The sequence below is a fragment of the Gasterosteus aculeatus genome, chromosome 16, assembly GCF_964276395.1.
Source record: "Gasterosteus aculeatus chromosome 16, fGasAcu3.hap1.1, whole genome shotgun sequence".
Lineage (NCBI taxonomy): Eukaryota > Metazoa > Chordata > Actinopteri > Perciformes > Gasterosteidae > Gasterosteus > Gasterosteus aculeatus.
In genome coordinates, this window is record NC_135704.1 from 9049387 (window position 1) to 9077039 (window position 27653).

Sequence of the window (27653 nt, forward strand, 5' to 3'; positions counted from 1 at the left end):
CCTGTTGATATCAACCATCTATCTAATTCATTTCTACATTGTGAAAACCCATAGTCAAGACAATCATTACTGACTGACTGTTGGAACAGGTGGTTCCAAATCTTTCTACAAAACCTAAAAACAAAAAATGTAATATCCGTCTGCACTTTTACTTTTCTGTCTTGCTTTTCACCTTTTACCACCACCACTGCTTTCTCCACCTCGACTCTGCTCTCATCTTGTCTCCCGCAGAGGTTTTTTTTTCATATGTTCATGCATCCATCTATCTATTGATGGTGATCCATCAAATGGTAATCCAGAAAACACGTACACCATATATTTTCAGTCAACTGAGAACCCACAAATGACTGAGAAGCCATAAAGGAAAACATGAAAAGGACATCTAGTAACATAAACGTCACGAGAAGCTCAACTGGTGAAGTACAGCGGTCCATTCAGAACACCAGATGATCCAGACCTCACAAATACAGCTGGAAAGGCTGTAAAAGCCCGACCATTGTCATGGTAATAAAGGATACTATCACAAAGAAATGCAACAATCAAATGCCTTGAAAAGGTTCATACAAATATTTATTATTTTTACAAATGTGACAGTTTCTGTGAAAAGAAGACGAGGACAAAGCATTTAAAAAGCAACCTCTTTTCTTCCTCATGTTCCCTTTTTATTTCCAATGATCTCTCTCTCTTATTCAGGCACACACACACGCACACACACACACACACACACACACACACACACACACACACACACACACACACACACACACACACACACACACACACACAATTGGCCACACATGTACAGTATGCTGAGCACAACCTACCTTTAACTGAGGCACATGTGTAATAAAGAACTTTTCGCAACCATCAAAACTCTAAAAGCCTCAACAAAACTGCACCATCGGTGACCACGGTGACACTTGTGTGGATATAACTTTCAGCACATACCAGGACTCATGAATACAAAGGATTTTAAAACTACAGATACTCACACAAATGCGATTAATGCTCAAGAAAGTGGTGCTGTTCCAGTAGCTGTAGTAAGGTGGCAGCAGTGTGGCAGTGAAACAAAACACTGGAAGCAGAAATACTGACGCTGGCTTCAGGTAATTTACACTTGTTCAAAACATTTGCCAGAGAAGTGAGCAAATTCATTTTGGTGAGATACTATGGGAAACTTAACCAAAATCTTTTACTACTTATGTAAGTAAAATGAATTTGGGCTATGCATTGTCTAATGCATTATGTAAATGTAGAAGAAGCTGTAAAAATACACCTCATGATGAATTAAGATAAAAAAGGAGGATACGTTTTTAAATTAAACAGCCCAAAGTGTCCTTTTTATAACAAGATATATAAGATCAACCACATAAATGTCAAAGCCGTCCAAACAGGAAGTATATGTCTATTAGCCTACAAATAGTTCAGTGTATACTGCACACACTACGGTATACATACATAACAAGAAGTCACATGTGTTTGCTCACAATCTATTCCCTACACCATCTATATTCAGCTTTACTGAGGTTGGCATTCAGTCAAAGAAATTCCAGTGATTTTGACATTTACGAACATGCCTTTCATCTATTTACAGTCCATTTATCTCCACAAATACAGACAAGGCTAAATCATTTTGACAAGGTAAAAAAAAACATTCAAGCAATGCAAAATTTGATATAAAAAGTCTGAAGGGATAAAGAAATATTCACATATAAATACTGTACATACATCTGCATTACGGGACATTTAAATAATCATTGCTGAGACTGAAAAAGAAACATTTTGGTGAGAATTGTTGTGGGCTTCATCAAATATCCTGGTCATTAAATCAAACACACTGCTTCTATCATGAACTCCCCCTGTGAAGACTCACACATGCTAGAGGAACACCTGAAATGTGATCTGCAAATAACCCAACAAGGACATCCTCCCCCCGTTTTCTACCTTTTAATGCTTTCGTGTTGACCGGAAGAAAGACGAGGACACGAGATATTTATGTGAAAAACTTACATACACATAGGTAAAAAAACAACAACAACGAAAAACAGTACAAAAAGTCATTGTTAAAAAAATTCACTCCAAAAATGGTAACAGTCCCATAAGTCCAGATCAGCAGCGCTGGCCCACTGCGTTAAACTGAGGTTTCTGATTGGAGCAGCAGTATAAACTTGTGAGACTTGGGGTCGATGTACTCCTCGGTCAGTCGAATGTACGGGATGCCCTTGATGGTCACAGCTAAGCTAAAGTCAAGACACTTCAGTAGGAACTCTGAGCCCTCCTTTATGCCGCCGGTGACAGAAGCCTCGCTGACCAAAGTCCACTGGTCGGCCATCCAGCGCTCAGGGCCGTACTGCAGGGTCGGACCAGGGGCCAGGTAGGCCTCAAGGAAGGCCTGGACAAACAGGCACAGGCAAAGACACCACACGTTCCCAAGTCAAACGATTTGTTTGTTGATCCTTTGGCAAAAACGCTGTCATCGTATCCCCGGATTTTAACAAATACACTGGTAAGAACATCCCAGTTAAACTAACCAGGGAATAATGCTTCACATCCTGTTAACATTTACATTTGAGGCTTGAAATATGGACAACACACTATATTCTTTTGATACACTATTTTGGTTATCTGGGCTTCAATCAAAACTCACCTTAGGACTCATGTTGTTGACGAGGCAGAATGCGAGGTGCGTCTGGATGCTCTCCATGCTGTGGCAGTGCTGCCTCCTGGTGGTGCGGAGGTACTTCTGCAGGGCCCTGGCCATGGAGGGAAATATAGCCAGAGCTGCCTCACGCACATCCATGATGTCGGACGGCGTGGCTTGCTCATCCTCTTTCTTCATCCGACGGACATGTGTGAAGGCCTCCTCCACAGCCACCACCAGCCTGGCAGAGAGGGAACAGCAGTCAGCCAGCTGTCAGCTGGAATACATACGGGCGGCTAGTCCTCTCAACTAGTGTTGTTGACGCCAAAGTGTCTGTTACCTAAATGTGGCTTGCAGACTTGTTTTCTTTATACATTCTTTGACTGCAGGTTTGAATACAAATGTTGTACAGGGGTTCCAACTCTTGTCCGAACGAGTGTAGAGATCAATAAGCCGCCCTCCGGCATGATGACATGTGTTCCTGTGACTCACCTGGCTCTACGTTTACGGACTCTTCTCTCGTAGTCAGCCTCCTCGTAGTACAGCTCGTTGTGGGCGCTGTCTTTGCGTTTGGCGGCAGCTGTGACCATCGCTCGTGACTGATTCCCGTTACCAGGCTGCGCTCCTGCAGTGCTCCCTGGGGCTGCACCAAACGGGGAGGACAGAGGCAAATTGGTTGTATTATGAGTCGGAGAAAATAGCACCTGGCCCCAGCAGTGTCTCTGATTAATGGGCTGTATCTCAGTCTGAATTGTGGACAGAAAAGGCCAGATGGGAGAACAGCTCTGATCCCACACATCATTGGAGGTGTCAAAGAATTAGCAATTTGCCTGTTCAGTGTTACGTCCATTGCAGGATTTTAAAAGAGTGTATGTCCATCTCTATAAAAAGAGGAAAATTCAACTGCAATAATTTTGCAGTTGAATTTTATATGCAGAAACTTTTATATTACAGTGTAGATTAAATATTCATTATTTTACACTTCAAAGGCCGTAGCTCTCGTCTGATCTGTGAATTTACTGGTTAATGTGACGAACCCATAAAGGGAGTAAATGGAGCTCGTATCAGTAGCAGTGCATTAGAGTTATATGGAGTTATATTAGTCCTGAGGTTTTACTACGGGGGTGTAAGGGCTGGTTCATATTAATGAACATCATAACAGTTTGGGGGAGAGTAAAGAGTAAATGCTGCAGGTCAGGTAAGGGTATAAATAGTTAATAATATGATCTGCATATGTGGGTATGTGTGCAGGTGAGAAATAGATACATATGGATGACAAAACAGTCAGCTAGATACTCGGGAACGAATGTGGTGAACACATTTGAAGAATTTTAAACATCTTTCATTGAGCAGAGCGACTTTGAATGACTGTGAAAAAGAAAGAGGGGGGTTGAAGCGTGTGCAAAATGAAAAGGAAGACGGGAAGGGGGGAGGGGGAGGGGAAGGGGGGCAGCTGGAGACAGGCTAAGTAGGAGAAAGGAGAGAGATGTGGGAGTATGTGAGGAATGAGCGTTACTCTGATGAATTATTTAAGGCCTGAAATTCCACGGCTCCCTAGAGGCCTCTCCGCTGCACTTTGATAGCGTGGGGGGCTGGGAGGGAGGGAAGGTGCTGTGAGGACAACGTTTCCCATACTGCACCCCTGCCAAAGATCATCAAATCCACTGTGCTGCGTTGCAGGTAAGGATTTATGGGTGGTGAGGACCATTTCACAGCAGGAAAGAGTGCAGTATTACATTACATTACAAGCTGTGAGTATGTGGGTGCAGGGAGTCAATATATCACGAGTGTTGTAGTGTCACCGTTGGAGTTTGTGAGGGTCTCAGTGTGTGTGTTTGAGTGTGTGGTAGGAGTGGTTTCAGTGGATGCAATATATACCCCGTCGGGGACGGAGGCTTCCTGTCATAACGTGCTGGGTGGAGGGAGGCTCAGGACTTTCATCTACAGTATACTTACTGTCCAAAAGGTATTTTCTCAGTTTGCTTTTAAAAGCTGCTCGTGGAAGGGATGGAGATGGAAAAGAAAACATCACGTTGTAGTAAAACAGGGATATGCGAAGGAAAGAATATAGGCTATAGACGTCTAGGTGAATCTCTTGACTATTTCAAGCAAAACTTACTGTGACAGACTGGCCACATCAAGCCGCTGAATGGGTCACTTTATAGGCTTAAGACAAGTTGGGTTTTGCATATGTGAAACTACCTACAATCAGGGAAATTGGCCGCTCGGAACCATGAAACCCTTTAGAACATCAACAGAAATCAGAAGAAATGTAGAAGTTACTCATTTGACTAACCATCCACGTTGTAGACCTTCAACCCGGCCAGGTGTTTGGCGGCCCGGTGTTTGGAGGCGGACAGAAGGGCCGGGTTGTGGAGCGGGAAGTCTCTGTAGTAATACTCCAAAATGGACAGAGCAGCCTTTTGAACGCTGCATGAAAACAAAGAGAGACGGAGTGGTATAAAATTAAATACACAACAAATAATATTTTTTTCCTGATGAAACCTGAAACGGATCCCTTTGTTATGAATGTGTTGCTTCATTTCAAATATGTATCCTTAGCCTGTATAAGCCTTCTGTCAGGGTTTCAACCTTCATCCCAATAAAAAAAACATGACATTTTCAGCCTCATCGCACAAAGCTTGTGTAATTAGCACAGTTGTCTCATAGTCCTGTTGACGTCATACGCTGAAGAAAGGCAGCCATAAGATGAGGGCCTGTGTGCACTTTGCCATCCGCACCCTCAAGTCCTAGAAACGCTTGATTAAACTTGACGGGAGGCTGATGAGTAACTCAATTACCTCCTGTGCCAGTCTTCTCTGTGAACAATGTGATGTTACACACACACTTCCACAGTGTGTGTGTCTAACTGTGTACTGTACACATGAGTAAAATTGATAGTTTCTTCTTCATTCCTCCCATTTCATTAGTAACTACACACGTACCTCAGCTGTCCTATGTTGTATTGGCGCGTCTCTCCGTCTGTGGAGCGTATGACACACACGGTGTAGCAGGGCTGGAGGTGACGTAGCTCCATTAGCACCACGGCCAGGTAGTGGACAAACAGCTGGGAGTCCACGAGGGACACAGCAAACTGGACTATCCCATGGTAGTCCTCATCCTATTGGACCACATGACCGTAAAAACATTTACTGCACCAAGAAAAAACGTTCTTTAATTGTATTTCCGCCTACATTTACCTGGAAAAGTGTCATTGAGGTTAATTATCTAGCTTTCAAGAGCAAGATAATCAGCAGTGGCAAGTAAATTATGTAATAAACACACAGTTTTGAAAGCATTTTCCTCAAAACAACATTAACCCCTTTGACATTAACTTACCTTGAATGGCTAACATTTACGAAATACTGTGTTACTAAGGAAACGCTCTCAAAACGCACCTGCGCATCAAGGATCCGGACCCCGAAGAAGAGCCAATAAGACATGGTGAGCAGGAGTGTGAGTGTGGTGAGGAAGGCGCGGTACACACACACTCTGGGCAGGCTCGCGCGGCCCGGCTTGAGGAACAAGGCCCACATGGCCATGAGGAGGATGAGGAGCTTGAAGGCGATGGAAAGAAAGAGGCCCTCGCATGCGGCGCCACAAGCCTGCAGTCTGTCGGGCCACATTAGAACCGGAAGGAGCAGGAAGGCCAGGGGAGTGGCCAGCACCATCAGCGCCACAAACGAGCCCACGGCCAGCGGAAGGTAACGCCGGAAGCCTCGGGTCCGGTCTTGCATTTCCTTCCCGAGTCCGACCACATCCTCCTGGGAAATGCTCAGCTCGGAGGTGCCCGTCACCGCGGTGGTGGTTTCCCCCCAGTTATCGTCCTGAGGAGGGAAAGAAAGGAAAGGCAGAGGAAGGGTAATTCAGCTCAGGGATCTACGGATATTAGATTGTCTATGTTGGCACTTAAAGACACAACACAAAATAAATAAAATAACTCACGTGGCATATTCTCTTCCCTTATTAAGCAAACGCATTAAGCAATGAGCTGAAAGATGCTTATATGCTAAATGTTAAACTGCTGTATGAGGAACCTTTCTTACATTTGTCGTCACTCGTCACTTTGTCGTCACACGTCACTTCGTTACTTGTTCGCAAGTGCACTTTTTTAATATTTAAAATTTTTAACTTTAACTTTATTCTCTTGTTTTATACAAACCCATAGCCTTATTCTGCTAACCCATTGCATTAGAATTTCATTTTTTTTATTTTATTACTTGTGCACTGCTGTCTTGTTGTCTATTGTCACACTGTCTACTGTCACGCACCAACCACCAAGACAAATTCCTTGTATGTTTGACATATTTTGGCAATAAATGTTTCCTGATTCCTGATTCCTGATACATTACCAACAGTTATTTGATCCACTGAAAACATTTAGCAGCCCGAACAGCTTTAAATGTAAATAGTCAATGTTGTATTCAAAGAAATTCTGGTCATATTTAGGTATTTGGGTGGGGAATAAAATCTCAGCAATCATGGATTTTATGCAGCTTTCACATGGACATTTTTCTGGGAGTTTTGCTTCATTAAGACATGCTTTCAAAGTCCCATTGAAGTAATGCAAACTGACAGGTTGAACGTTCACTTTGGCAAGAATATGCCAACATGTGCGTGTACTTACACACACACACGCACAAAAGCGGGAGCCTGTTTTTCTTTTAGTCAGAAGGGTCATTTTTTGCATAAATATTTTCCAGAAAGAGCGACAAGGCGTATAAATGAATGACAAGTCTGCTCTAAAGAGGATTTTCTTTTTTCTGATGTGCCTGTCGTTAATTCGGGTAATTAGCCATGCTCTGTTCCCCATGTGTCACTGCATTGTAGATCTCGCCAACTACAATCACTCACAGGAACAGCAGCTGCAGAGAGACAGGGATGAGGGCTAAGAAGAAGACAAGCTGAACAGACACACACACACACACACACACACACACACACACACACACACTGAAGCCCAACAACTGCATGTAAAGCCCAAACCTAGAGGCATATGGGCCTAATGAAGCTGCAAAGAAACCAGACAATAAGTGGCAACGCAAACAGAAGGCGCTCACTCTAGAGTGAGTATTCCACTGTGAATTGTGCCTTAGAAAGTGAACATAACTTGCATATTTGTGAAATAGGAAATATGTGAAATCGACATCATGTTGTTTCCAATCAGGAAAATGCAGGATGAATCCTGCATAAATATGAGTTCTGTCCTCCTTTACTGTGCACAGCTAATTAACTCTGCATGCCATGCTGGAGGAGGGGAGGCCATCAGCAGCCAGAAGATGAATGAGCATAAGAGGATGTGAGGGAGGGAAAGTGAGAGCGGGAGAGTGGCAGTGGTAGAAGGTAGAGTTTGAGGTAGAATTTAATGGATAGCAGTGAGAAAGGAGGTGGGGGAGGATCCAGAAGCAGCGTTTTATTCTGGGTATCTGCCTGCCAGAATAATGTGCGAGGCCAGAGGTCCCCCATGTAAGTGCACCGTCAACTCCATTTAGCCATTTAGCATCCAGTCTCATTTCTATTCCTCTCACATCTCTCCTCTTTCACTCTTTATTTTAACAGGGTCCAGAGGAATAAGTGATAATACAAAAACAATATCCCATTAAGCTTGACTGTTCAGTCTAGAAACAAAGGTTACCAATTAACGCCCTTTAGAGTGGAGCATATAACACATTATTAAATGCAAAAGGAGTTTTCCACTAAAGTTGGATTTTCATGCAAGTAAAATTGCAATTGGACTTCCCTCTGATTGGATATGGAAATATTGTTTGTTGTTTTAACAATTTGAATTCATGACCCAATCAGATCAGAACGGTAAACTGACTGAATCTGGAGTTTGGCTGTACAAAACCACAGTGAGCTCAAGAGAAGCTGAGTCAACAGAAAAAAAGGTATTTGTGTCACTCATCACCAGAGGTCAGCTCTGAGGCACAGTTTAGTTTCTTGCCGGCTGAGGAGAGGAGAACAAATAAATTATTGTTGTTTTATTTTTATGTTTAAAAAAAAAAGATATCTGCTTTGGTGACGGAGGCTGAACTACACGCAGAGAGGTAATTTATAAATATATAAAACCAGGTGTAAATAACAAAAGAAACAACCCGCTGTTGTGCATGCTGGCTCATTGACGAGGTTAAACGAGGCAGACAAACGGAAAAGATGAATTGACAGTGTAATGCCAGTGCCTTTGCTGCTTGCTTTAAAGAACAATATTCAGGTAAGCGATAAAAAAGATGCTTTATACGGACGAGCTTTCATGCTCACGTCTCCTCTATAGAGCGCAACAGCCTTTCACTTAGCGAGAGCTAATACACTGTTAAACGCAGCCATTAAGTCTTAGTGGATTAATCCCAAAGATTAACGCGACATTAATCAAGCCTGATCTCTACATACAGTAAAGAGCAACTGAGGGAGAATGAGACAGAAGAAGGGTTGCAGGAGTGAGAAGTGTGTGTGTGTGTGTGGGGGGGGGGTAGCATGGCCGCTGCTGCTTGCTTGGCAGGCTTTTCATCTGGCAGAGGGCGAATGTGGATTATGTTTAGGCCTGTTCCACCATCCCCAAGCACAACAACACAACAACATACTGATTACCCCATTCACACAACTACTACCACAAAAACACACAGCAAACAGTCTGCCGGGGAGAGCAGTGGCTATCAGGCAGAGAGCGGCGCTGAGACAAGCGTAGGTGGTTCAGCCCGTACGCTTTGGTGTAATTTGAATTCACTGCCTTCTGGCAAAAAGTCCCAACGTCTCACAAAGCAGCATGGACGGTCTCAGTGACAGCCTTGGTGCTCTCTCTATGACTCACACACACACACACACACACACACACACACACACACACACACACACACACACACACACACACACACACACACACACACACACACACACACACACACACACACACACAGAAGCTGTGGACCGTCTCCTTATGTCATGGGCATTATTCAGATCAGCTTTCCTCACAGTGCCGTTTGGCTGGATGCTCAAGCTCAGTGTGCGAGAAAGTCTGGTCTGGAGCCCCCCCAACCCCCCCAGACTGGTGCTATTTGTCTGAAGGGCTAATGCAGTACAATGGCATATTACCTTACACTACGGACAATGGGCATCAGCTAGGAGCTGACAGCGCCGTGACATGCTGGAATGTGGCTGCCCAGCCGGAAGGGGATGCACAGCAGAGACGGCAAAATGGGTCAGACCTCTCGAAAAAATTGTCAGAAGGCCTGTCTGAAAGCATGTCCATGTCATAATCACATGTAATAATGTTCTACACTCTGTAGTACATCTTCTTCAAGCAGCTTCAGACCTCAGCTTCTCTACACACACACACACACACACACACACACACACACACACACACAACTTTTTCCCTGACACACAAACAGCACATACAAGAGGACATACGCCATGAGAAAATGCTCTCTTGCTATAGATTTCAAGTAGGTCAGAGAGCCAGTGAAAGTAGCCCGAGGCAGAGTCTTTTCCCTTCATTTGGTTGTTTTTCTTTCCTCTTCTCATACCCTTTTCTTTGACTTTCATTGCAACGTACGTGCTCATCTGCATTTAAAGGAATAGACATTTGGGGTAATATGCATTCATTGCTCAAAGCAAGAAGGGCAGATCGATATCACTCTTATTTTTCTTGCAGCTTGGAGCTAGTAGACTTTTTGCTTCCGGTTTAAACTGGAAACAGCTCTTTCCAAAGCTCCAGTTTCTTTAATACGCAGTAAAACCCGAAAAGGTAACAACAAGTTTCTGTGTTATTAGGGGAATGTTTCCCTCTGTGTCCAGTCCGTGAGCCACATTTGAGTGCATCTTTAATCTCTGCGGTGTCAGCTTAGTGAAATATCCATTCTATATTTAAGCTGCAATATAACAGCATTCTGCTTCCCTGTGTCTACTTAAAACCTATTTTATTGTAGAGCTCAGCTTTATGGAATGACTGGAATCAATTTGCTCTGCTTTCAAAGCGATCAGGTCTGACAGTTATACCCAGTACAACACACAAACACACACACACACACACACACACACACACACACACACACACACACACACACACACACACACACACGTGCAAATCCGTCCAGACCTACAAGATGGATGCTAAGCCTTTGACCTATTTGATCCCTTGTCACCATTGTCATCATGTGTCAGGCGCCGTCGCAACGGGCAGCCAGCTGCTCTTAGGACGAGTTTATAAGGTCACGGGTTCAGAACGTACTCAGCCTTCTGATTTTTCTCTGTAGGAATAAAGGACTATTCTCCCTAATCAGCCCACTGTTTGATGAGTGATCAGTTGTCTCGGACACCGTGTAAAATACCTGGCCCTCGTCCTCCTGGTCTGCTGTGGACGTGGGCTCTCCTGGCAGTGGCTCTCCATTGTGAACGGGGGAGTCCTGCGAGGGCGTGTCGGGGGGGTTGATGACGACGGACCTCTCGGAGCGCGTGCTGTCTTTGCTGCTGCTCGCCTTGTGCCGCTCACGGCTTCGATCGCTGGGGCGGAACAAACAAACGCAGGAGGAGTATAGACGTTAAGATCATTAAAACACATTCTCATGATCTTATATGTGTATCGTTGATTGAGTCTGGAGATTATTTCCTCGATTACCCGTTTCGTCTATAAATAGTGTTTCCAAAGCAATTCAATTACTCTCACAATTTGCCAGAGCCCAAGCTGATGTAATCAAATTTCCTGTTTCCTCCAAGCCACAGCCCACAACCACAAAATTCGGTTAACTTAATCGATAACTTATGTGAAAAAGAAAATCTGAAAATATTCATATATGCAAAGCTCAAACAACCAAGTGTTTGTTTGATGTATGAGAATCATTAAAATATCCGCTCATACATTTTCTATCGATCAAAAAATATTTTTGGGTCTAAAATGTACTCAAACACAAAGACACACACGGTTGAAACAAACGATAAAGTGACAGGAGACAGCAGTGTTCTATAGTGAAGATAACAGCAAGCTGCGGTTGTAGTTCTTTGCGGGACGGACAAAGTGAATCAGGGAAATAGGTTGGATTCACTCAGCTGTGACGACCCGAATCCACCAACTCTCTCTGTCTCAACCTCCAGCTTCTCACTTTCCTCTCAAACTCATCCGACAGCCAACACAGCAAAACAGGAGACAAACTCAACGTGCACTCGAGTGATTACATGAAATACAATATCAAACGCTGGGATTGCGGCTTGTGACCCAGCAGAAATCAGCTGTACAGGAAGGGAGACATCGGCCGATAACAAGAAGAAAAGACGGAAAGGCGGCCAGACAGGAAACGTACCCGTGCCGGTTCGATCTCCCCGAGCGGCTGGAGTGATAAGAGTAGCCCGAGTGGGTCGACTCGGTGTCCATTCCAGCGCAGTACGGAGCTGGCTATTGGCCAGGGGGCTGGGGAGCGACCGTCGAGTGGCAGAGAGGGTTAGTTGCCAGCAGCGCTCAGGAGGAGGAAGGGGTTGCTATAGAGACGGGCCTCAGGAATCCGCAGCGACTGACAACTACCCCAGATAGCTGATTTAGTAGCCACATTGACCTGCAGGGTGGGGAGATAAGAGGGTGTGAGGCTTGCAGCAAATCATGTTCAACAAATAATACATCAGATATATTAGCCAGGCCATACAAGCTTGAGTGATAATCTTTCAATGTATTTTACATTTTTATTATCTTATTAAATATCTATCCTGGCTGTATGGACTTGTCTTCAAAATGTATTGTGAATTTCAAAACTACATATTTGTACAATGCAAATTGGGCTTAATAATAATGGAATAATTTACAAGACAAAATGTATTTGGAAATAGGCCAAACCAGACATTGAAATCCCATAATTGCAATATGTGTAAACTGTATACAGTAATTAAATAAACAATTACATCATGATCCAACAAACACACTGCAAGAGCGGAGGGAGAAAACAAAGACAATTGCAACTAGTCTCAGAACAGATCGTAAAAGTCGAATAAAAAAAAGAACCCACCATGTAACTAAATGAATAAATAAAACAAGGATATAACTCTCTTTAATACCGTAACTATGGTCCATTTAAAGCATAAACAAAATGTTTTCCAAGTGATAAATTATTGCCCCCCCCCCCCGCACACCACCATTATCTACCGACTATTTGTCGACTCCGTAGCCAATGGTGAATATAAAGAGTTACAAAAAGCATATTCAGCACATCAGTATCTGAATCCACGCAGCCGCATGGACATCATGCTCTGTCTGAAAATAAAATAATGGGCTACACAAAAATGCTGGTTTCTCTGAGACAGAATATAGTATCGGTTTCCACAGCTACATATGTAGGGCAGCACACGCTGAACACGGCAATAATGTTGTACTTGAACATAGCGCTCACAATATCAAGGCTGATGTCCCGGCAACAATTTTATTGCACAAACCATTTTCAACAGAGGGAAGTCACATCTCTCATTTATAACCCACATCTGGAGCGTCCACTGTTGCCTTGGCAACACCGGAGGCCCCATCTAGGAGCAATAATCAATCACCCCTGCTGGGAGTAAATTTGTGTTATGCGTCTGTGAGAAAGTCAGAGTGAGCACAAAGAGCAAACAATGGCTTCTCATTGCACCCTGCGCCCATATGGTTAAACGAATAAGGCAATGATTTGAATAAAAGCCGTTAACCCCCCGAGTGCTGATCTGTGAAGGCGTGGCAGTGGTATGTGGGCCAGGATGATTCCTCTGAGGACCCACTCATCCACGAGACGAGCCTGAAGAGGCATAGCGAACCAGGCCATGTGGAAAATCAACGCCGCGGGGCTAGAACAACTATCAGTTACAAACCAACGGCTAACTATGAATAAAGCATAACAACGTGCTTCAGAGGCCTTGTTCTGAGTCAGATCGTCAAAAAAATCCAGTGGTCCTCTATGACGGACTCTGCGCGGTTAAGGGTTTCTCTATTGAGACGGGGAGGCTTCGCTGCAGAGCGTTCTGGTTGGCTGCACTGTGGAGAGATTCACAAGGGCAGAAAGTGACACTAATGTAAAACCAACACTCATTAATGTGTTTGTTTAGTGGATGGAGGCTGTTGCACAGTGGGGGCTACTGTAACTACCCAGGCCCAGAGGTACAGACTCATGATGGTGCTATGATGGACTCATTTTTTTCAGATTATGAGGAGAAACAAGCAAACAGAATGCAATATTGCAACAAATATGTGCAGCAGTCCATTGGGAGACCAGTAACATCTGACGGATTAGGTTGGTTGTCCCATTTTCCCCGCTGATCCAACTCATCAATGAATAACAACATATTCAAATTTACAGATTTTTGTTGAATGTCCTTGGCCCTCTCAAATACGCTGTCCTCCAAAACAGACAGAGAAAGAGAGTGTGGAATTTAAGATTTGCATCAAATACCCAATTGATTGCTGGCACCCTGGATTGCACAGATCAGCCTCGTGGCTCATCTGGAGCACATGATGAGGCCTGGTTACCATGGCATCTGTGCCATTCTCCATACCCATTAGTGCCTTCCTTCCTTCATGCGCACCCTGCACTGGTGTCATTATGCCACAATCTGCAGATGCAGCAACCGGCAATCTGCTGTGTGGGTTTGCTTTATCATTTATTCAGTGGTATTAACTGATAACCGTGCAACACCATTCGTAGTGATTTGTAGCGCAGGGTGACATCTCAAAGTGCAGCCAAACAGTACTCAACATACCATCACATCAGATAAAAAGACACAATTGTTGAAATTCTGACGTGTCTTTCCAGCTGTATATCATTTTTCTATAATGAAACAAAATCTTTGAAATTGGCAAATAATACACACACAGTGTGTGTCACAAGTGAGTAACACAGTCGAGTAAGCCGGGTGAGACCTCTTAGAATCAAACAATAGGTGACACACTGTGTGCCAGTGTTATTTATAGTGATAACAATCTCCAATCCCCTCATGGACTTTGTATAACCTCCAGGAACAGCTGCTGATCAACACATTGTAACTGTTTGACTAAACTCCCGTAAATAAAGCCAAAGATGTAGACATAGAACTCTTGTTGAGATTATTTTGTGGGCTTCACCAATGTACCAGGGATGTATTTAATTAGGAGCTCATTTCAGTAGCACTTTCCCTCCATTGTTTGATGTATAACTCTTGACATTGTAGTCTTGGAACAAAGGTATTTTTCAGATATGTGAGGAGAGCAAACATGTGACGTTTGAATGACTGGAGAGAATCTCAAACACACTGCTGTTCTCACACACACACACACACACACACACACACACACACACACACACACACACACACACACACACACACACACACACACACACACACACACACACACACACACACATGCTCAGTAAAAAGAGAAGCTTTGAGGACTGACACATTACTCTGGAATGCAATCTTAGTCCCCCTGGTCTGCTCATGTGGAACTAAATACAAGTACAGTTGGAGGAGAGGGAGTGAGGGGGGTGAGAGAGATAACTCAGTACATTCCTACCTTGGGAAAAGTGCTTGTATGCATGTAAAAACACTTGTGTGTGTACACTGATCTATAAATGCACCATGCATTATATTGGCTGGCCAAGCTTTGCATGATCCTAACACTCCTCAGCAGCCTAAAGGTAAAGCTCCACTTCTCCTTACGCTTGTGGCTGTCTGCCCTGCCTGCCATGGTTTAAAAGGGGCGATGACAAAAGCCTCGCTGACAACCCTTTCCTTTTGATCATTCGTGGCAAGTATGGCCTCCATGGGAATAAGTCACCTATTCAAAGGGTGGCCATACCTCAAACGTGCCCTCACGGCTCTCTGCTCAGGACCTATCAGCACGAATCAATAATACATGACTGCAGGTGCACCACGGCTTCACTGCAGCACCGTGACTCCCAGACGCTGGGAGAGAAAGCGCCGACGGTGTCGGAGGAGGCACGTAAAGTGGCTTCAGTCATTGGTAACACCTCATCCAGCTGTGCGCCCTGTGCAGCTGCAGGGCGATGGCGACACACGCATACATCACCTTAACACGCCCTTTATTTTTGTAGGCTACTGGGTCTGAAAGGGAGCTGAGGATGCGATGTTAATTGATGTTACTACGCGGATGCAGTTTCGGTTACAATAGATCTGGTTTCCGTAGCATCCTGGACGCCTTTAGCCACCAGCAGATTGGATCACACACAGTGCATTTGTTATGTTGCTATGTTGGCTGCGACGTGATTAATGCGATGGGCAGCCAAAATAAAAGGCAGTAGCCCGCGATGCTGGCTCAACAAAGATGAGGACTAAATGCTGCATGTCTGATCAGAAGGAAACCATTTTTCACCCCCACGGCAGCGTTGAACTTCATCAGTAATTCCCGCGAGGGGCTACGTGTGTCTCCGGCGTTTGGCACGGGTATGCCCAGGCGAAACATCGATTCATTCACCTACCTTTTCCCCTCTCAGACGCGTGCCATATTCCGCTCCTGCGTCCCGGCGCGGTGGTTTCGGTGGTGCTGAGGCGCGTCCGTGCCGCACTGACAGGGCAGCTCCCTCACACGGTCCTGCCCATTGTGGTTCAGCAGCACCACGGAGGGAGGCAGCATGGAGGTACAGCACATCTCCAGTGCACTGGAATAGGTGTTTTCTACAGGAGCCCACACGGGGTCGTCCTTTGCGACAGATTCCAAACAAGCAGCAGCGGGGAGGTGCTGAGAGTTAAACATTGAAAATCACCCTCCAAAAAGCTGTTTTTCGTGGACGTTTGAGCGATCACTGCGCAGATCGGGGAACACAGTTTGGGGGCCAATGTGGTCTTTCTGAAATGTGCATATCCATAGAAGCAGAACGAGTGGACGTCGTTTGTTTTAGTTTGCAGTTATTCTTTGAACCTGCTTTTCTGAAAAAAAAAACAACTCAATAATAAAAGAAGCATTGAGCGATATCATACATAATTGTAGCCGCATGCACATATGGTGAAAGTGCACTTAAGCGCCTACTGAATGGCATATATTTTGAAATGATGGTAATACAATTTGGGAAAATTCAATAACTGCAAATAAAGCACAAACAAAGCACATAGCCATAACTTTAAATAGCATCAGAACAGCAACAACTGCTTCTACACTTATCTTTGGTGGTAATTACAGGTGGGTAAACAAGCCCTTATGATTGCTGTTCAAAGGAATGTTATCTTTAAATTATCCATCCATCTTCAAACCGCTTATCCTGCACACAGGGTCGCAGGGGGGCTGGAGTCTATAACAGCCAACTTCAGGCGACAGACGGGGTACATTCTGGACTGGTCAGAGACATACAACCATTCACACTCACATCCACACACCTACAGGCAATTTAGAGTCACTGATCAACCTGATCCCCTGTGCATGTCTTTGGACTGTGGGAGGAAGCCGGACTACCCGGAGAGAACCCACGCAGACCTCTTTAAAATATATCCACCAATATTAAATATTAACGTTTAACAGTTCAGATCTCCATCAAAGGGCAGTGCAGCTCCTTCCAAACAAAGTATGTGTCTCGTATCAGAGCTGCATGCAGACTAAAATAGCTTACAGTTCTTTTAACCACATAAGCAAAAACTACACAATATGATAAATGTACAGCGTCCACTGCCTTATTCATCATAGAATCTGGTCTTGAGCTTTGCCCGTGCTCTTCTCCTCCCAACATACCTTTTGTATCCAGTGTGTAGACCCAATGTGTAGTGTGTGTACTGTGCAGCGTCCGTACAAAGGGATGTCAGTCTTACTGCTGGAGTGGACATGAACAATACCTCAGGGCCCTCAGGGCCACATTACACCACAGAGACTCGCATAAAGGGACGAGAGAAGGAGCGCGGGCGGCGTGCGACTAATGGAGAGAAAAATTCAAAGGAAGGCGCAAGAATTTGTATCCACTGCCTGATCTGATAAAGAAATATAAAAGCCATATTTGGGGAATCTGTAAAGCCAGTCCATGATGTAAACAACACACAGAACAACCTAAATTACAGTTTGAAGGACTGTTTTGAGTTTGATATTTTGTAAAATTACAAAATAATATCCCACAACAGTGAGCCAAAAGATGCAACTTCTTTCTCTCTTCTTGTCTCGGTACATTCATTTTACGCAATCATTTGTATGTATATCCATTTGTGTGTGTGTGTGTGTGTGTGTATCCGCAGGGAGGAAGGAGATGGGTGGCTGTAATATGGTTGTTTACATTTTTTGGAGAATTATCTGCCCCATCCGGACGGGGAGGAGGAACACCTTGCGTAGGTTCTCTGTATGGATTTATCTCAAATGAGTATAGAAAAAGCTTCAGAAGACACGTTGTAAAATGAAATCTAATAGCAAGGCCTTCAAATAACAAAATGGTGGGTTCCGAAATATTGTAAGAATACTTAGATAACGCATAGAAAAGGGTTTTATTTTTATTTTTCAAGCTGTCCCAGTTTAAGGACTTAGTTTCCACTGCAACTGAATCACACATAGAGACACAACGCAGACGCCCAGTAGAACATGTTCTGTGTAGATGAATAAATATATTTACAAATAGAACAGTCACGTAACTGGCAGCAAATATATGGTGAAGCATGTTTTAGTAGTTTGACTACACAAATATAATATTTATATATATATTCAAAATATATAAATTCTTTTCATCCATGTTCATCGCGATTAAAAAAGGCCCTTATTATCTCCCATGACGAAATATGAAATGTAAAAAAGTAATGTGATGTTCCCACCATCTAGATACATAACAGTCTGCAGTGTGCCATGACGACCATGACCCCGAGGCATTCCTAAGAATCTACAGTCATCAACATCCAGGAGTCGTTCATCTGTGGTGTCAAACATCCTGCATCCTCCTCATTGCTCCTCCCCAGCATCCAGCACGTGCCTGAGGTAGGAGATGTAACAGATCGCGAGTCGCAGGATCTCAATCTTGGACAGCCTCTCGTCTGGTGGGAGGTTTGGGAGCAGCTTTCTCAGTTGTGCGAAGGCCACGTTGAAGGCCACCACGCGTACGCGCTCCCTGGTGGCGTGCGCAGATCGGTACTTAGCCGTCGCACGCCTCCGCCGCCTCTTCTCCTCCCTGCTAAGAGCGGGGACGCACACGGGGCGCACCTTGCCCCGACCCGCCTCGAGTTCGGCGGGCACGGACCCACGGCAGGGCACGTCGGAAGGGTCCGGTTGTACCAAGGGCCGGCCGGACTCGGGCTGGCGAGGAGAGAGCATCACGCTTCTGTCCTCAGAACGGGAGGATCCTGCAAAAAACAAAGTGTAAAATCAGTAGAAATTACAGCTGGAGATGACAGGATGTTGTTCTATTTAAAGGGCTGATACAATGGTCAGATATCAGGCATACGAGGGAGAGTTACATTAATTCTTTTTTTCCACATGTGCCACTTTGTGGCACTAATTTATTTGACTATTTCCTTTTCCTGGCACCTTATATACGTCCAATCCACTACAATTCAAAAACAAACATTGATTCAGATGAACTACACACTAATCAATAACATTTTATTACTCTTATATTGTAATATTGAAATTGTAAAACCTGGCTAGAGTTACGGGACAAAGGTCTCCGAAACACCAGGGACTCAAGTTGTGGATCGCTGTCCGAGGTGCTGAAACAGTGTAAAGACACAATCATATGCGACTTATAAATCCAATTAGTAAGATCATTATCATTTAATCCATATATTATTATATTGTACCCTGTCTCTCGCCGGATGTTGGCTGGGATTGACTCCAGCCCCCCGTGACCCTGTATGAAGGGTAAGCGGCTTTGAAGATGACATGTGTTTATGTGTGTAATGTACTTTACGGACAGTGAAAATGGATAGATTCTTCAACACGTATGCGATGTCTCGTTGTATCCCATAATGATCTAGCTTGTAACCAACTGACTCAGCTCAAACCTCTGGAACTGTGCTACAGAGAAAAGGTTTTGTTGAAGTGCAAGATACGTGCATGCCATTTTAACTCACCTTATACATTAAAAATCCACAGAGATAAGTGATTCAAAAGTCATGATAAAGCAGCATACCCATTTCAATTCGAAGTCAGCGCAGCAGCATCACGCAGTTATCCCTCCACCAGCCCTGTGCTGTTTCTCCTAATTCTTTTCACATGTTCAGTCAAGTGAAAATGCTGGTGACAGTACGTTGGTCCCTCTTGTCCTGTTATATTATCAGCCGCAGAACACATCCTTTGGCAAAAACGACTGCGCGTTTCTCCCATCCAACCGCTTTAGGTTGTGAGCAAGATAGCACATCCTCAGCTCCCATTTACACATCAAAAAACTGGAGCGAAGTGACGACACAGACGGACGATGACTGAGGATGTTTGTTGTGCAACCTCCAGCTTTCAGTTTCAGATTTCGTCCCCGTTCCGACGCACGCACGATTAGTTTTGGTTGAGAAGCGTCACGTTTCCTTTGAAAGGTTAAAACCTAGTGAACTTATTATCAGCCTTGTTGTCAATGAACATGAATGTATTATAATCTACTAATCTACTTCCTGTTAGTGTGAAGTGAATTTAGCCCGTCTATCTAAATAGGAAAAAGGGTTAGTTGGTCTCATCGCTAAAATAAATCTATCTATACAAACACAGTAAAACAATGACAGCTCATGGTCTCTTGTGTGAGAATAACTACTGTGTGGTATCTGCAAAGCCTTAGCTTGTGGTGAGAGTTTTAGAATCCCATTGATATATCGGTCATAAGGTGTTGATTTCACCAGGGCTCATGCTTTGCCACTTGCGGTACTTTAATGGTTCCAGTGGTGACGGGGTGGCTGTTTTTACAGGAGGAGGGTGAGAGTATGAGGTCTGCACATAAAAACAGCTCATGCGTGCAACCAAGAAAATGGACTCTGAATTGAAAGAAGGCAACACAGTCTAGTGCTTGTTAGTGCAAAGGATGTCTGCGCTACAGAATAATAAATCCTGAAGCTGTTGGTCAGTTTTCACTTGTACGCTGTGACCGAGGTTCTGGCAGTTTGTTTTTGGTCTTTTTATCTCTTGGAGGAATACGGTAATCAGGATAATTGTCTCTGAAAATAGTTGTTAGTATTTTACAATGTGATGTGGTGGTGGAAAACGTTAGTTAGGTTGGGGATGCACAGGAGAGAGTGAAGTTGTTAAGGATTCTTTTGAATTTACAACAAAAAACCTTCTTTTAATAATAAAGTATTTGAAAAGTAATGGAACATTTTTCCAAAAACAAACAATTATTTACATGGTTCAGTACTTTGGTAAAAAAAAGTCCAAAGGTTGTGCAAGGAAAATGCTTATTTAAATATGTAACTTGAGGTAAAATGAATTACACCATTTTTAAAGAACCTTTAGTTTAGTTTAATCAATTTAATTTGGCTCACAGCTGGTCTATTTTTTATAGGGAAGCATACATCTCTAAATAAAAATGTATAATAATACAGCAAATGAAAGATTAATAAATATAGACATGTTTAGATATAGATGTTCTTTCAATTTTAAGGGAGTTCTATTTTACTGTCACGGTGTGGTTCACTTCCTGTCTTATTTTGTAGTTTTCTGCCACTCGTGTCCCCGGGTAACTTCACTTCCTGCCTTGTCCTGTCGTGCCCTGTGATCGTCTGATAGTTTCCACCTGTGTCCAATCACCTGCACCTCCATTGTGTATTTAAGCCGTGTGTCTCTTGTCGCTTGTCACGTCATTGTCGAAAGTTCTGGATGTCTCTCGTTCCTGCCTGCCTTTTTTCCCCCCTGGTACCTGTATGCGTTTTTGCCCCTTGCCCATTTTGTGTTGGAGTTTATGACTATTAAAGTCTTTTGCTTTAAACTCTGCATTTGAGTCCTGCCTCCCACACACCCGTGACACTTCCCCCAATTCCATGAGACAAACATTCCTTAGGGGCAGTGAATGGACAGGCGAACACATGTTAACCATAACAAGACAAATTCCTTGTATGTTTGGCATATTATGGTAATAAATGTTTCCTGATTCCTTATCCTGAAAAGGGGATACTTTCATTCAGTCAGAGAGTTTACTCTGCAAGCAGTGACTCTTATCTCTGCACAGTCCTCGGTTGTGACATTTTATATATTTGTAAATTGTTTTCTGTCGTTCACTCTGAATGCAACTCAGTGTTTATCCGCTAGACCCTGTCACAGTTCAGTGAACATCATTTCACCGCGTTGCCTTCGGGGGCCGGGGCTCAGGAAATGCTATTTGGCTGCCAAAATGTAGTAAGTGGCTTATTATCCCCACGAGGACAGAAGATAAGTAAAGATAAGCATGAGGATTATGCAATTATAATGTTTGGCTTTTAAAAAAATGTCCACTGTTTAACAGTTTAACACCATACATCAAAGGCCAAATGTCGCCCTAAACAAAAGACAAAAATGACAGTGCCAGGGTGTATTTAAAACCAGATTATTAATGGTAGCCTGAAAGAGAACAACAATTACAAAGAGGAGGACAATCAAAAAATCTAATCAATTTTAAAATCATTGTCCCATCTGCAATTCTTTTTTTCAACTTGTCAATGTCTAATACGCTCAGTTTCCTCTTCATTGTTATTTTGAGAACTGTTTCATCGGAGTTCTTTCAGTTGTAGTCACACTTTTCCTCCGACCACATGTACAATGCACCTTGAGATCTTTACGCTAGGCCTGATGTTGCATAAAAGGTTTGTCCCAGGCTCAGTTATTTTTTATTCAGTAATAACCCACTAACAACCCAAAAAAATGGATCTATACAAGTGACAGACTATGCCTTTTTAGCACATTTAGTAACCAAATCACCATTACACTAAAAACAAAGTAACATAAAGCTCCTCTCCTGGTAGGGATTGTGATCCAATAATACTCCATCTATTGTCTGCGTCCAGTACTACTTTAGAATAATTACAAACAGTTATTACACCTTCAAGTTGAAACTTTAATTAAACATTGAACAATAGTGCACATACCCCGCCAATGTCACGAGAAATTGTTTCTTTATACGTCGCTTTTGCCTTTAATTGAGTAATATAACAGGATTTATTTCTTTCACTTTAACTTGTGATGATGAATTCACCATTAGGTGTTGATGAGAGGAAAGTAAAAGTTTCAGGCGATGTCTCTGTTAACCTGCTGTTAACATTATAATGGTGAGAGGGATATTTTCTATAAAATAATAATAAAGATAATCTCCTTTAAAACCCCCAATGAAGGATGGAGTCCGGTGTGTGTTAAATTACTGGGTTATAACCGTAGGAGGTGCTTGGTATGTGTCACAGAGACTAATCAAGGTCTCTGCAAGACCTTCCTTTAACTGATGAACAACTTGATTCACTTTGAATTTGTAACCCTGTCTGAGCTGCACCCAAAGTATCAGTAAACCCTGGTTCTCTGCTTACTTTAGGTCCTTCGATTGATTAGATCAGTGACATTAATCTGTTAAAGGCTGCAGTTTGCATGTTTTACAATGATTCTGTTCTGCCAACATTCATGAATCACCATCTGGAAACCATTACTTACTTCACCCCTCAAGCTCCGGCAGAGTCATAAAACCATGAAGAGCATAATCTCTCTACTGGAAAATATACTGGCCACTGTCAAAGTAGAAGGACAAATTATGTATATTGGAGTATGAAAATTCATTGATTTTCAACAGGCTCCTCAGTGCAGATGGAAAAGAAGACACACAGCTTCTAGCCCATTGCCACCTTGCCTCTTTTTATTGACATATTGCAGGTTAACCAAGCACTGCACCTAAAGTTCAGTATTGTGTTAAATAAACATCTCAAGAAATATCCATCCATCCATCCATTGTCAAACCGCTTATCCTGCACACAGGGTCGCGGGGGGGCTGGAGTCCATCCCAGCCATCTTCGGGCGATAGACAGGGTACACCCTGGATTGGTCGCCAGCCAATCGCAGGGCTACACAGAGACACACAACCATTCACACTCACATTCACACACCTACGGGCAATTTAGAGTCCCCAATTAACCTGATCCCCAGAGCATGTCTTTGGACTGTGGGAGGAAGCCGGAGAACCCGGAGAGAACCCACGCAGACACGGGGAGAACATGCAGACTCCACACAGAAAGGCCACTGGGCGGAATCGAACCCAGGACCTTCTTGCTGTGAGGCGACAGTGCTAACCACCACGCCACCGTGCCGCCCTCTCAAGAAATATATTCTGCTTATTACATTCCAGTTCCGTTATACATCGGTTTTGCTGTGGATGTTACTTAAATATTTACATTCTATTTTAGGTTTTGTGCATCAGCTGCTTGTATAAATAAATACATCATGATAAAAATGGATACTGTATCAGATGTGGCCGCTTAGGCCCATGAGAGGACAGTTTGGTAATCCCTCCGTGCATGGTGAGCATTATCATTCTCATTGTTACAACAGACAATGCATTCTTTTACTTTTGTAAGCATCTATTTACTGTTATTAGGTATTCTAATGCATAGAGACACACATGCCTCTCAATTCAATATAAAGTAACTTTGTTTTCTCACATTGGCCATATGATGGCAGTGGAGGCCACATTTATGAATAATTTTCCAGCATTAATCCCAGTTACACGAAAGCTAAAAGCTTCTATTTAAATGTATCGTTTTTGTTGCCCCCCATGTACCCCAGAGATATATGGTTGTGCTGTTGTGTAACAGAGCTCCTTATAATAGGCAATGAGATTTTTACATACTGTACAGCCAGACATACACGCTCTCAAATATCCTTACGGCATATATAGAGACTGACAAACTCTCTTCCTGTGTAGGCTGAAATGGTATAAACACATGATGTTTACTGATGATGAATGTCTACAAGTAATATAAGACATTTTTCTGTTTAAAAACTGGCTAACTCTAGCTGGTTTAGCTCGTTTCACTGCTAAAATTCTGATAAAAAAATAAATATTATTGTCTTTTTGTAATAAATGAGCTCCATTCCCCTTTTAAAAATGTTGTTCAGGCTCAGTAAAGATATGTTGCTTGATTGAAGCGAGCTCTGAGAGACGCCAGGTGATTGGTTAATGACCTTGATTGCTGATTGACAGCATGTGTCCTGTGGTGTATAAAACAGCATATTGACTGTTGCTCCACACTGATCCTCTCTCCTTCAACACACAAGCTGTCTGTGAAGCTCAGCAGTAGACGTCTACTTTCAGAATGGGTGAGTTATAAATGATGTGTTTAGGATTTCATTTTGTATGTCATATACTGAACAGGGTTTTTCATGTTACATAATTATGTTTTAGTGTGTTCCAATCTCTATTTCTTGGTTTCGCAGCAAAGAAGGTGTTGATCGTGTATGCCCACCAGAGCTCTGCATCCTTCAACTCTGCTGCAAAAGATGCTGCTAAGGAAGTTTTAGCAGCTCAGGGCTGCACGGTGGAAGTATCTGACCTGTACGCCATGAAGTTTAAAGCCACTGCTACTGCTGAGGACATCACTGGTACATCAGTTACTCCCTGGCATCAAAAGGTTTGGCATTTTAGTTGCCACTCAGAATTGAATGAAATGCTTTGTCTGTGCAGGAGACGTGAAGAATGCTGCTCACTTCTGTTACGCTGAGGAGACCAAGCTGGCATGGGAGGAAGGAAAGCTGTGTGCAGACATCACTGAGGAACAACGCAAACTCACTGAGGCTGACCTCATCATCTTTCAGGTATATTGGTCACTAGTGTGCTCGTGAAGCCTCTCCATGCTCCATACTAACACCCAGCCTACTCCTCAGTTCCCCATGTACTGGTTCACTGTTCCTGCAATCATGAAGGGCTGGATGGACCGGGTGCTCACACTGGGCTACGCTTACTCTGAAGAGAGGAGATACAGCCAGGGGATCTTCAAGGTGACTGCTCCACTCAAATGACTTTCCTTGCTAGGTTTAAGCCAATATAGTTTGTTCTTCTGATTGTTCCTTTCTGCACAGGACAAGAAAGCCATGCTGTCCTTCACCACTGGGTCTCATGAGTCCATGTTTAGTGCAGATGGTGTTAATGGAGACATGAATGTGACACTGTGGCCACTACAGGTACTGCATCAGAATGTTCCTTCAACTGAGCCTACATGATTAAGGGTTAAGCTGTTTAACTTGACTCTTCTCCCCTTCCAGAATGGCATCCTGCACTACTGTGGCTTCCAGGTTCTGGCCCCTCAGATCTTCTGGGCTCCCTCTCGTCTTCCCTCTGAGGCACGCAGCACCTTGTTGGAGGGATGGCGTACACGACTGCAGGGCGTCCTGTCAGAGAAGCCACTTTCCTTCACTCCCTTGGACTGCTTTGACGGGGAGAAGGGTTTCCAGCTGAAGCCGGAGTTCCAGGAGAAGAATGCCAGCAAGGAGTACGGTCTGACTGTTGGGATCCACCTGGGAAAAGCTCTGCCACCCAACAGCCAGATGAAAGCTGGAGTGTGACGACATGAGGCTGCTGTATTTTATTGAATGACTGAAATAAAGGCTAAACTATTAATGACTTCTATTGTTGAGTCTTCTATTCTATGGGTTTAAAGTGAGTAAATAAGAGGCTGGGTTTATTGTTCATAAAAGTTAAAGCCAAATGAGCAAGGACTTTATTTTTTATTTTTAAATGGGAACCAGCTCCGCCAACTTTTACTAAAATATTAGTTAGGGTGGTTTGGCGTGGTGACATGGAGAAATGCAGTAGACTATTTAATCCCCAATTTCGATATTTGAATATCCAGCGTTTTCGCTTGTGCTTATTTTAGTGCAAAGTACTGTATTGTTGCATTCTCTATCCAATGGTCTTCTGTTAATATAATGGCAGCTTGTTTTACATGCTTGTGGTAGTGTACAGGAGTAACTTATGTCCAACTCTAGTGTGCTCTTACAGGCTACACTTTCCATGGTCAGCTGTCAAATGGTGAGACTTATGGTGCTCCACTAAAAGTGTGTATGCAGCACTGGACAAACTGACCTGCTGGCAACATGCCACAAGTTTACAAACTTTATACAGTAAAACTTTTGATCCACTTCCAGCTCCATTTGCATTTATTCCACAGCATGACCAATTCCAACTGCCTTAATGTTGAAATGAAAAGCACATTTCTTTTGCAATGAAAAGACAAACTAGAAACCTTGCTCATGTTACGGGAGTTGTCTGATTTCTTAGTCAAACAGAGGTTTGTTTGGTTTGATTTTCCATCGGGCAAAGAAAGTTCAGTTGCGAGCAATCAGCGCCAGCTAAGGTTTCTCCGCTGGCACACAGAATGACAAAGCTGTTTCTATTTAATCATTTCATGGTTTTTATAAATACGCTACATGTATTTACCATTAGCTTATTTTTATCTTTGCACAGCTCCTGTCTTCCTCTTTTTTCAGCTCTGCACAGCTGCTTCCAGATCAGCTTGTTTTAAAAAGCTTTTATCCAATCAGATTCAACCACTATGTCTCTATAAGAGAGGCCGGGGTCTTCTAGGTAGGCTTTACAGATTAAAATATATGGAGACTATATTGATTGTCACAGTCTTCAAACAATCAGATCTTTATTTTCATGTTAGTTGTATTTGTGTATTCTCAGGTGCAATTTACTGTAAAATAATGTAGAATAAATATCAGCATGCTGTTAAAGTTTTGCCATATATATAAAAGAGACTAACTGTACTTTCTAGTATGTGGCTATATTATTGCACTGGAGGCTACATTCAAATGATTTTCCAGCATTCATCATAGTTACAAAGAGGCTAAATGCCTCTATGTGGATGGACCTTTGTCTTAGTCCCTGTGGAGCCCAGAGATGTATATTTGTGGTTTTGTGCAAAGAAGCTCCTAAAAGTAGGCTACGGTTCTTCTGTCAAACCTTCATGAGTCAACACAAAAAACCTGACACATGTAGCAGGGATTTTAAAACTATAAATGAATAAATACTTGATTCAATGTTGTGACAGCTAAGTAAGGAATCATGTTGCTCAATGCATGACAACATGAAAACAAACACATGATCCCTTTCAGTCAAAACAGAGAGAAAGCAGCTGGACGCTCAGTAACAACTAGAGAAGTGACATTAAGAAAAGCAATTGAGGCCCCAGGTACAAAATG

The 27653-nt window shown here is 43.2% G+C and overlaps 2 protein-coding genes across 4 annotated transcripts; one reads left to right on the top strand and one right to left on the bottom strand.

Moving 5' to 3' along the window:
* Window positions 1-547: 547 nt before the first annotated feature.
* LOC120834148 (vang-like protein 1) lies at window positions 548-16255 on the bottom strand. 2 transcript variants are annotated; one of them, XM_078090343.1, is made up of 10 exons: window positions 16054-16235; window positions 11932-12180; window positions 10966-11137; window positions 6040-6468; window positions 5587-5762; window positions 4938-5071; window positions 4598-4633; window positions 3134-3284; window positions 2648-2882; window positions 548-2392 (listed from the first exon to the last, which is right to left on the bottom strand). In XM_078090343.1, exons 2-10 carry the CDS (start codon window positions 12000-12002, stop codon window positions 2132-2134), a joined length of 1665 nt encoding a protein of 554 aa, XP_077946469.1. In that variant the 5' UTR covers window positions 12003-12180; window positions 16054-16235; the 3' UTR covers window positions 548-2131. The 2 variants fall into 2 exon arrangements, with proteins under 2 accessions (XP_077946469.1, XP_040057908.1); XM_040201974.2 differs by lacking the exon at window positions 4598-4633 and having other exon boundaries at window positions 16054-16255.
* An 8334-nt stretch (window positions 16256-24589) lies between these two features.
* LOC120833492 (ribosyldihydronicotinamide dehydrogenase [quinone]) lies at window positions 24590-26070 on the top strand. 2 transcript variants are annotated; one of them, XM_078090347.1, is made up of 6 exons: window positions 24590-24770; window positions 24888-25052; window positions 25135-25265; window positions 25335-25448; window positions 25530-25631; window positions 25713-26070. In XM_078090347.1, exons 1-6 carry the CDS (start codon window positions 24767-24769, stop codon window positions 26010-26012), a joined length of 816 nt encoding a protein of 271 aa, XP_077946473.1. In that variant the 5' UTR covers window positions 24590-24766; the 3' UTR covers window positions 26013-26070. The 2 variants fall into 2 exon arrangements, with proteins under 2 accessions (XP_077946473.1, XP_077946472.1); XM_078090346.1 differs by having other exon boundaries at window positions 24710-24769; window positions 24884-25052.
* Window positions 26071-27653: the final 1583 nt, after the last annotated feature.